At 33.9% G+C, this 12098-nt stretch overlaps 1 protein-coding gene across 1 annotated transcript; it reads left to right on the top strand.

Annotated features, from left to right (window-relative positions):
• The first annotated feature begins 1357 nt into the window (after window positions 1-1357).
• Window positions 1358-1792, top strand: LOC130891782 (uncharacterized). The gene has a single exon (XM_057796744.1). It carries the CDS (start codon window positions 1358-1360, stop codon window positions 1790-1792), a length of 435 nt encoding a protein of 144 aa, XP_057652727.1.
• Window positions 1793-12098: the final 10306 nt, after the last annotated feature.

Genomic DNA, 12098 nt, shown 5'->3' with positions numbered 1-12098 from the left:
CTAAAACTCAACGATGACTTGATACGATCCTCAAATTCGATAAAGTTTCTTGGTCTAGATATTGACAATGTCCTTCAATGGTCTGCACATGTAGAAAATTTGAAAAAAAATATCTTCTCCTTGTTTTGCGATTAAATTTGTGTCTCGTACTGCTTTAATAACTTACTACTCGTTGTTCGAATCGAATCTTCGGTAAGGCTTGCCTTTCTGAGGGTCTTGTAGTTTGCACCTCTTCAAAAAACAGCTATTTGTTATATTTTTGGTTTGAGTAGTAGAACGCATTGCAAATTCTATTTTGAAAAACACAGAATTCTAACTCTCCCCGCTCTCTTCATTTTAGAATCTGTTTGTTTGGTTTGCAAACATTTCCGCAACTCTGGGAGAACCCATGCATACCCACTAGAAGGAAGAAGCTGGACATTTACTTGACTATACCTATTTCTAATCCGGTGAAAAAATTCGTTATCTTCAGTGCGAAAAAAATATTCAATCAGCTACCTTCTGAAATAAAAATGGCAAAAACTTTTGATAAGTTTCGAGGTTTGACAAAGGTTTTGATAAGTTTGAAAAATCTTATTATTCGGTGGCAGAATTCTAAAATTTACCATAGACTCTAGAGACTAGCATAAATCAATTTGTGATTTATAATTACTACTATTGAATTCAATCATTATTTTGTATTTTTATATTATGTAATATAGAATTAACACAATAAAGCTTATCTCTTTCTCTCTCTACTCTGATATATTTCTTTGTCAAAAAAATATTATATATTTGATTCTAAAATTGTTTATTGGACAAAAATATATCAAAAAAAAAACAAAATCGGATGTGAACTATTATTTACAGCGAGTTATGTTGTAAATAAAACTATTGATTCATATTCACGTTTCTTTCAAGATTTTACCGTTTCCTCTTTTCTAGTATCTACAAATTCCAAAACCTACCGCAAACAAACAATCCGATAGATCTAAATCATAAAATTCAGCATAATCGGAAATAGAACAGTAATACATAAAGAAGAGGCAAGACGAGAAGTTTCCCCCTCTTCATATTTACCATTCAGAACCACAGGACTTTTCGAAGAAAAAAAAAGGCATTTCAAAAATCATTCGTCTGTGTCTCCATCTATCAAATATCGATGAACATTGGCGTACAATTTATCAATTTATTCAATATTTACATAGAGATTTTATTTTTGATGAACATTGGAACCTCGACAAGAAATTTAACATGAGAAGATTAAATTTCTAAATGAAAATATTCATATGGAAGCGGGGATCCGTGGAAACTTTCGTTTACGTTGTGCAAGTATCCAACGCAAAAACTAAAACCCTTGTCATCTCTGAAGAACCAAATGTCAGACCAGAACAGAATAAATGAAGTAAAAGGACAAGCAAACAAAGCCAGCCGAATATCAGGCGCACTCAGGGACACAAGGGCAAAAGTTAAAATATACAAAACCTGCGTTAGACCCTTATTGACATATGCTATAGAAACAAGAGCGGACAACAAAAGAACTAAAAACATCATTCGAACAACAGAAATGAAACATATGCGGATATACAAAAGAGACAGAAAGAGAAACACAGACATAAGACACGAATGTGAGGTGGAAGACAAAGTCAGATGCGGACGTGAACGTAGAAGAGCTTGGAACGAACACGTGGACAGGATAATCAGAGAAAGATTAGCAAAGTTCGCACGAGACGGTAAACTAGGGACACGACGACCTTTAGGAAGACCTCCAAAAAGATGGATGGATTCGTGGACATCAACATCTCAAGGATAACAAGTTGGAAGCTACAGGCCTAAGGCCTACAATACGTTGAAGAAGAAGAGACAATAGTTTGCATATTGTGATCATTAAATAAACTTAACTATGAAGAGTTTAATATGATATGATAATCTTTATTATTACGTTGATAAGGACAAAACCCTGAATTTGTTGTCATAACTACATTTATGCAGCTGAATACATTTGTTTAATCAAACGTGAAAGGCTACGGAAAAATTGATTCAGCAGATCTAGCAATTTCAATAGATACTAATTGTTATATTGTATCTGGAATAGTCTTTATTCATTCCTTCTTCTGTATCTTGTTTTATGATATCTCCTTTGCCCCAAAATTTCACTACAACTAATTCTTCACTTGATGTAGATACTTTTGTGCGCTCCAGAAATAAGCAATTCAGTATCCATGTTGTCAAGTTTGTGCAGTTTCAAATGCAACCACGTATCGCAACATATCCACGTATGCAAAAAAAATATTTTCATTTCTCAAATCTCTTCTGTCTTTGCTCGCTTCCATTCTTGTTCGCACGTATCGCTTTTGGTGTCACTGAGGACTCTTGTATTTAATGAAATCTCATTGAAATGCACTTTAACAAGAAAGTATTAGCAATTTCTCTACCACGCTTACCAGTGGTTTCACTGTCTAAAGGCTTTTCAATGAACAAGTAATTTCACTGTACTCCTCGATAACTTCAGATATGTGAAGAAAACTAAAAATATGATCACAAAGGCAAAAATTTGTACGTCTGACAAGTCACTTTTCCGTCAATTTTGTTTTTTCTGTAAAAAATTATGAATATCAACCCCGTTCTAAATTATTTGCCAGAACGCCCTTGTCAAAAATATAGGAAAACTCAGAAAGTTGCCTTCTGAAATCAAAATAAATATGCAGACACTTTTCGCGAGGAGCAGGGTGCTCTTTTATTGAATTGACGGAACTTGAGGGTGGCTGTAATACCGGAAGTGGTCCTTTCAAGAGGGTCAAATGACCGATAGTGTCGCCTGCTTTATAACGGAAATCTCTGGATAAATATTGCGACTTCTTCTCTAATCCCATGTTATGTATAAAGAAAAAATATCACTGTGGGTAAATTGATATAAATGTCTAAATAGAATGATAAAAATACACAAACAGGGAAATTGGAAATAGCAAACAAAATATATGGATTTTTCTATATTTTTTGTTTTACCTACGTTTCCAAACTTGTACATCTGCAAAATTGTGTTTGGCACCTCTGGTCTAACTGAAAACGCCTCACAATATGAAAGAGAATATCATGTAACCATTATTGTTATATGATATTCAAACACACATTACAAAATGAATATCCAGTGGTAAAAATTATAAAGATCCCTGTAATTTGCATTTTCCTTCTCAAACAGTTTGTTACCTAAATTGTCATTAGCCCGGAAGCCGAACGGCTTCTCTATCATTTCAGAATTACAAAAGTTTGCACGATATAGTTTGGTGCAATGGATGCAAACCTAGTAGAGCACAGGTGCGGCCATTGGCCGAAGCCAGTATGTTCGTCCTTAATGTGGTGATTACCGTAAGAACTTTGTCTCTAAGCTTGTTTCGAACACCTTAATGGTTTATTTATACTAAGTATATCGTGATTACGCAATGCTGGTTGTACCGCCACATCGATTCATTTAACACTGTGGTCCAATAGATACGACTATGCCACCTAGCAGTAATTAATTTACGAGGTAAGGTAAAAAAAATCGTTTTTGGAAAAGATGAAATAAATAATAACATCATCAATAAAATTGAAAAATTCAATATATTTCCTGTTGTTATCAGAGGTATTTATCATTTAAACATGATATCACTAGATCATGTGATTTATGTGCATAGTCATAGTCATAAAATTTTTTAAGAGCAAGTATTTAATCACTTAGCATTGCTCGATATATTTTAATATGTTATTTTCCCGAATCCGGGCTTCTAATGTAGATGCGCTTTAACAAGTTCATATTAGTTTTCAGTGTTAGTCTATATATTATAATATGATTTATAAATGTGTTAGGAAAGGACTAAACAAGTCCTCGTGTTATTCAAAAATCTACAAACACAAATAGTTATTATGTAAAAAAGTCTTATTCTCTTTTAAACCAATGGATGAGAACCTTGGATTTTTTTGAATGCGGAGTACCTTGATTGATGTGTTTATACCAAAAATGCATCACTATATAAATTTAATTAATATATTAAATTATAAACAGAATCTATATTTATTTATTTCTTCTAAACAACATATTGCATTTTGGTACTAATTTCACAAGATATTTTATTTAGGAGTTTTATTAGCATACAAATGATGATTTAATTTGGCTACCATTACATTCATTCTTGTTTACATTCTCTTCTTCATTCCTTTTCGTTGTTTGTTTATTTATGAGTCAATCCGAAATCTCGCGACACAATTTTGATTTGATTTAGGAAGTAGTTAGATGCGATTTTTGTTCCTAATATTCTATTTTGTTAAAAAAAAAGTAACTCTAACGAATACTTACGTTTGAAGCCAGATGTGAAGCCTTTTTTATTTGAAAATATTCTGGGTGTTTATAAATGAATATCGAGATTTTTACTTCCAAACGGAAAAACCATATAAACAGTATAATGATCAGGATCAGGAAGTCATCAATAATTGTTGCAACAGCTACTCCAATTCCGGAATTTTAGCTGGCAGCGGAGGTACATAAAAACGATCCTTGCCGAAGATCGAAAGGTTGAAACCTCATGACGGTAGATCTAGTGCAACCGTCTTTCTGTTATTCAAGTTCTTCCAACTGAGAGGAGAGCAGCTACTGTAGCATATGTAGTTGCGAAGACAAGAAATCTTCACGGTCTTTCGACATTTCAATAGCAAAATTGACATATAATCGGTAGTCTGTATGCTTAAGAGTCCCGAATAAAGTCATAAGATGTTTCAGGGGAATGAGGGAAAAATTCTAGTCGGGTTTTGTATGGGTTTCTGCTCGCGTTGGTTATGGGTAACGGACAAGCCTATTGATTCGTATTGAGCCAGTTCTCTCATCTCTATGATCAATCTCCAATTATTTGGAGACGTGAAAGCTCTAAATCGTAACACCTGGCAAAGTAATTGGAAGTTCCTTCATCTCTGCATTACACTCAAGCAGACAGTAAACCATATTCTGTCTGAATGTCCAAAGAGACGTCAACGATTTTCAAACAAAAATTTAATTCCCTCAAAATTTAATGGATACTATTTAATGGACTATTGCAAACTTCATATAATTGACGTTAAATCAAAGTAAAGACCGTGCATAAATTGAGTTTCACTTAATTCTCTATTTTCATACGATGTTGGAAATCTAAAACCTTCATCGTGCCATCATTGGCCAGAGGTACACTTCGATAACATGTCATTTAGTTAGTAGTAAACGTCGTTACGAGTTTTTGTTAGTTTGTTGTGTATTTAGTAAACTTTGGCTTCTACTCACCATCAAAGACTTTGCTGACCCGGTCGTCCAACCTTAGGGGTTAAGGACTAATGGATCGGTCGAAGGGATTGATTGGTGGAAAATAGGGTTGACATGAAATTACATGGTTTTATTTTATTACGTGTAGTTTGATATTAAAGATAGAAAATGTAGCTAAAGCAAAAAAAAATTTAATAATATTCTTCGTATTTTATATAATATTTTATATATGTTAGATGTTTTAAATAATAATCTCGTCACGTATTTCTCAAAGAATATTCGAATCATTATCATTTTAGCTAAATCTTTACTTGATCTAGCGCTTAGGAATAATTTCCTTTCTAATAACATTAGTATGTAATATAGTATACCTTAGAAGGATCAGCCCTAGCGGCCGACTAGATCCTTGAGATAATGCGTTGCACCCTAATGACTGAGGATGGTCGCCTCGGGGGTGTCAGGGGGTATATACCATACAACCATCCCCCACTCTCCCACCTCCAGCGGAACAGGCTTACTGGCCTTCTTCTTTGGCTTTCGTGAGACCCTCGCAATTATCACACTGGATGTATTGTTGGTGGTTTAACCACGAGTTTCAGTTTATAGTCTGGGCAATTAATTATATCTACACTCATTGTATTAACAGGCTTTAGTTGTTTCAAAATTAGGTTGATTAACAGAGTTTTTACATCGTGTTTTTTCCTTTTATTTAACTGCATCGACAACTAGCTCCATTGATATGATTTATTACATATTTTAGTTCAGACAATGCTTTTCAAAAATTATCTCATTTCGAAAATTCATTGGGATAACTTAGCACTACGTTTAATGGACAGAAAACACTGCAGGCGTGCCAAGTTGGGCTAGTAAGATGGGATGAATTGCATATATATCTGTTAAGTTGTAAAAGCTCATTTAGCAACTTCTCTAAAGAAATGATAAAATCTGGGACAAGCTTCGAGAGGAAATACCGAAAAAGTTCAGCTTTAAGAAAAAATTCACCTCTAAACTAAACTCTAGAAAAAAACAATGGAATTAAACACCCTACTAGAAATAAACAGAAAGACCATCAAGTAGTATATTGACGGCTCCAAACGATCAGACAAAACTGGAATAGGAGTTTAGGACCACAATAAAACAAAAGCTTAGATAGTACACCAAGTAATTTTCGAACAAAAATATATACAATTGAAATGTGTGTCCATTTGAACTGGACAAATAGGAGATTATTATCTTGTCCAATAGCGAAGCACCCCATCGAGCTCCAACGTCATAAAATCCAAGCTGATTTGGGAATACCTTTACAAGTTAAAAGATCTAAGCAAAAGAATAATGTTGCCCTTCAATGGGTGCAAGTAAACACTGGAATGGGGAGAAATTGATTAGGGAATAGACTTGCTGAAGTGGAGACGTATAAATCCTTCATACAACATGATTTATTCTGTGGAATCGGCTAAATGACAATAGAAAATGAAGTAGATGAAAAATCAATTACTGGAACAATCTACAGATGTTGAGACAGAAAAAGATGCTCTGGGGAAACTATAACCGAGGAGGATTTATTGAAGGTATCAACCTAAGTCTAACTACAACAACAGCGTCAATAGCGGCGACAAATAATACAACGTGCAGATTCTGCTACGTGAGAGCGACACACTTCTTTTCATAGTCTCTCGAAGTGTGCGAAACCGAGCAGCTCCAGGGCATCACACTTGATGGATTAAGGAACAGAAAATGAAGATATTTGGCAGCTAGAGCCATTTTACTTCCAGGACTGTCTGAAAGAAATGTAATTAACAGATCAGTTGGAAAATGAGTAACCCTAGTCATGAAAAAAATGGAAAACAATAGATATCTTGGGTCGTTGGGTATATGACACACTTACATACAAAGACTCCGCTACTTTGGAGCACGACATCTCGCGATAGAATGCGACGTCATCAGATCATTTCGCGACGCAGCCTTTGCAGCGTTATACACGTTATAATGGTGTAATTCAAGGTAACAGTGGAGCACACACTTTTGCGATCGGAGTCAAACGAAGATTAAATGAAAGGGAACATTTTGCGATAGAACGCGAAAGCAAAAAAAATGTTATTGCCGCTTGACAAACCCAACCTAATCTAACCTAACTCAACTAACAACTTTTATGAAGATGACAAATAAAACTGGGATTCGCTCAAAAAGGTTGGATTTTGCTTCACCAGATTTGCTCAAAAAATTTTATTAACACGCTTATATTAGCTTCACCTGTATGTGGATTTGTTTGCAACTCTCCTTTGGACTAACAGCTTGTAGCGTATTTGATAGAAATTTTGTTCAACAGAGGATTCGAACGTCCGACTTTCGCATTCGACTACCTTATCAACTACATCGTTACGGCTCGATACAAGTTTTGGCGAGATGTAGATATATGAGCAGCGCTTTTGAAGCACATGATACTAAAAAGTTGGAAAGAGTTTCTAAACCAAACTTAAAACAATAATGAATGAAAAATACTATTATTTGTTCCATATTTCTCGTACATCGAGCGCTGAATGATTTTTTCACAATAATACTAGTATTTTTCATTCATTATTGTTTCAATCTTGTTCTGAAAATTAAATTATTAGTTTGACGCGTTTTTTAGATTTTCTAACTATATTTATTTTATTGATAGAATCTCGATCGCAAATTACGTGCTCCAGTACACATCAAAGCTATAACGACGGCGACGCAGAATGATCTGATGACGTCCCATTCTATTGCAAAACGAACGCAATTAAAATTTTTGTGCTCCAAGGAAACAGAATTACATACAAAGCTGAAGCGAAAAGCCCCAATGTAGAGTCGATGAACAGCTGAGTAGTGTATTGTCGGGTAATTCAAACGAATTATCACTCTATAAACTCTACTGAAGAATTTATTTTTATTATCCCAGATGCAATATTCATAGGTTTTGATTATTCAATTATATTGGGCAAATGCTTTTTATATCGTTGTATTGGAACTTTATTTAGGTAGAATTTATGAAAATTACTTCAATTTAAGTAGTAGAGATAGATGTTTTAAGTGGATAGATTATATAAAATAGAATGTGCAATTTAAGCCATGATATTTTGGATGGTTGAAGTGATACTTATAAGTTGAAATTTCTATAATATGCCATTTACTACCGTTACATCAATAATTACACATACTTATAGTCAATACGCGTTTCGGTAAATTATCCTCTTCAAACAGCGTTTCGACTTCGAAAACCAATAAAATAATTTACTCTAAAGAGAACTAGTAAATCTGTTGGATTTTTTTCAGTATGAATATTTTTGAATTTCATTCAAAATCCAAAGCTAAGCTATTATTTATATAAATTATCCTCTATAAACAATAAAATCACACATCAATTCGATTTTTACGACAATCTCCAAGAGACTGTTCTCCCTAAAGCAACACATTAAATGCCTTGATAATCCACACATTTACCCATTAAAATAACATAAAATTTTCATACAAAGCGCCTATTTTTGTAGGTATATACTGCAACTTTATTATGATAAGGAATTTACAAAATATTTAGTAGATAATTTTAAGATTACTCCAAGCATAAACACGTAATTTCAAAGTCAAATTGAGAGGGCGAGTTAGGTCGCATGCATACTATGTACAGTCTAGCCCTCGGTGATACGGTAGAAATAGTCTAGGAACTGTACGGTTTAGATTGTAAAGATAAAAAACATATTAAGTTGGAAAAAGAAAAACATTGACTCTATTTATTAGAAAAGAGGAAATTTTTCCTATTTGTCAACTTCTACCGGATAAACAATAAATCTCTATTAAATTTATTCACATACAAAACTGAACATAAAATACTGTAATCTGGACTAGATGAATTCATAATTACCCCTACAATTATAAAATTATTATAATCGTAGTAACGTATGTAACAAAAGTTTTCGAAAAAAATTCGTTGCCTTCTATTTAATTTTAAATAACTATCTAGTTACCATAAAAAATAAATATTGTATAATGTTACCATTCATATTTTTTTTATTTTATATAAAATTATCCCTTCAGGGGATATTTTATTACAATTACGATCTGATCAAAATAGATCAATGAGTAATTTAATTCTAACTTAATCTATTACTTGCAAACTTAACTGATCTGTCTCTTTAGCAATCCTCAGGTTCTAACAGTTATTAACACTAATGTTATCGTGCACACTAATCGAAATATGCATTGCTTTTTCACTGACACTATAAACTAAACTAGCTCGAAAGGTTTAGTCCTCTCGAATCTTCAGTTCAAGTTCACATTGTCCAGGAGCTGGATTGCCTCAACGTTGGTGTGGTGTAGAAGTTGTTGCTCGTGGCTTCCTCAGATTTTTTGATGGTTTCACTAACAGTTTCTAAGTCAAAGTCCTTGTGGAGATCACTATTTCTGTAGTACCAAGGGGTGTTGACTATGCTCCTCAGCACTTTATTCTGGAATCTGTGTATTATGTCTAAGTTGTTCTTTTTGGCACATCCCCAAAGTTGTAAGCCGTATGTCCAAATTGGCTTCATTTTATAAGGTCATAGCAGAGTTACATCCGAGTAGCCAATACACTCTTCTAAATTTTATATCCAGTTCTTCACTTTTCTTCTTGACGTGAGCTCTCCAACATAGCCTGAAATCCAAAGTAATACCCAGATATTTTGCTGTATTGGAATGTGGTATTTGGGTATAATTTAAGCTAATGGGAATTTGTTGATTCCTTATATTTTTAAAGTTCACATGGGCAGATTTTGCTTCGTCCAGTTTTATTCTCCGATATCTATCCATTTGTTAATTTTGTGGTCTTGCAAGCTTCTTAGCGCTTAATTATGGTCATTACCTACTGCCAAAATTGCAATGTCATCCGCAAAAGTGGCTATGATGTCATTCTCTAGGTCAGGGATATCACTAGTGTAAAGCAGGTACAGTACAGGTCCCAGTACACTTCCTTGTGGTACTCCTGCATTAATTTCTTTTAATTCAGAGTAACCGTCTTCTTGTTTTATTCTAAACGCTCCGTGTGTGGTATAAGACTCTAGTAACTGAGAGTAGGCAAAAATTTTCTTAATTTATATTTAAGTCCGTCATGCCACACTCTATCAAATGCCTGTGTTACATCCAGGAAGACGGTGGAGAGTTTTTTCGATTATATTCGTTATTCGATGATCTATTGTGGGATGACTTTCTCTGAAGCTAAACAGGTGTGTTGAGGTAATATTATTCTCTTCTCATTCTTTTCAACAATATCTTTTCGTATAACTTTGATATTACTGGAAGTAGGGAGATTGGTCTATATGATGAGACTTGATTCGGTGATTTTCCTGGTTTAGGAATCATAATTCATCTACACTTTCCATATCCTAGGTACGTACTTCAATCTAAATGCTTGAATTGCTTTTTTCGGGAATTGTTTCACGACCTCTCCAGTCCAGCAGTCTTCCACTCGAAAGAGGATTTCTCCACAATACAATTATCATTTTCTGCGGCTCAGATCATGTAAAATTCCAAATACGGAAATTTTTTAGATCACATTCACTACTGGTAATTTGACTTTACATTTCCATTTTTTTTCCTGTGAAGTTTTTATTTACCAATTTCCTACCTTTCAAGGTGGTGAATCTTGATGATTCATAAACCACGTTAACAGTCTTATATCCGAAAGGCTCATCAAGAAGATGTCTGAACCTTACTCTTAGATAATTCACAGATTCAAAATAAATAACATATTTTCAATAAGTAAAAATTGTTTTTAAAACAAAATATGCTATGATATATGATATAGTTTCTTGATATGAGTAAAAATATTATAGAGTTCCTATCATTTTAAACTTCGATTTGATCTTTACCCTTCAAGATTTGACACCATCATCTCAAAGGACTTTAATTCTAATTACCACATCGTCCTTCATCCTTTCGTCATTCTAGGCTTTTGTGTATCGTCCCGTCTCGCAATTTCCTTTTCCATGGGCAAATCACGCCTGGCCGCCCTTTCCAAAAACAAAGAACATCTACATCGCGGTATCGGACACAATGCATTTGCCAACATCGCTTTCAACGGTACTTCCTGATGCATTGTTGCGGTGCGTTAAAGGGTGGCTGGATAACGTCCCAGAAAGGATATAAGGATATAAAGGGCGACGGGAATAATAGAAACAAGAAGTCGACTCCTTGCTTCACTGGATATTGAAAATTTGCTAAAACTTGTTTAGTATCTGCGATATTATGGATCAAAGTTTTTATAATGAAATTTTGCACCGAGAAAAACTTTACTATGAATTATTGACGATTTCATATTTATAATACGAAGGCCGATATAATCAACCTTTTCTCGAGAAGTTACAGTCTCGGGGGTTCAAAATCGTTCGAGTTGATATGACCATTTAAAAGCAAAACTATTCTTGAATCATTTCATGGGAAGGAAAACTTTCAAGATAATATCTTCGTAACTTTTTCTCGGTTTCTTTCTCAATTGTTTTTTCACGAGAAAAACTCTGTAATCCTTTTTTTCCATATTAACGTGAATAGTATTATTCATATGATGATTATAACCAATCTAACTGTCAGATTGATGTTAACATTTGACAGATTAAATCAGAAATATAGCGAAAACCAACAATATAACCATCGCAGCCTTTGTGTATGTTTGCGCTTTTTTTTCATTAATTTTTGTTGCTGTGTATGATGTTAAGGTAAAGTTCGATTTGACTGAAAGTAGTGATTATGAAATCTAATTATAAAAGTTTCGAAAATATATTGCAAAAATTTCAGAACTTCCGTAACATACTTAATCAAAAAAAAGGATGAAATTCCTTCCAAAAAATCTCGTTAAAACGCGTATAAC

This window comes from Diorhabda carinulata, chromosome 3 (assembly GCF_026250575.1).
Source record: "Diorhabda carinulata isolate Delta chromosome 3, icDioCari1.1, whole genome shotgun sequence".
Lineage (NCBI taxonomy): Eukaryota > Metazoa > Arthropoda > Insecta > Coleoptera > Chrysomelidae > Diorhabda > Diorhabda carinulata.
Note: the sequence above shows the minus strand (reverse complement) of the source record. Positions and strands in the feature narration are given on the sequence as shown.

What these genes read in the sequence shown, in the direction of transcription:
- LOC130891782 (XM_057796744.1), top strand. Translation starts at nt 1,358, where the DNA reads ATGTCAGACCAGAACAGAATAAATGAAGTAAAAGGACAAGCAAACAAA.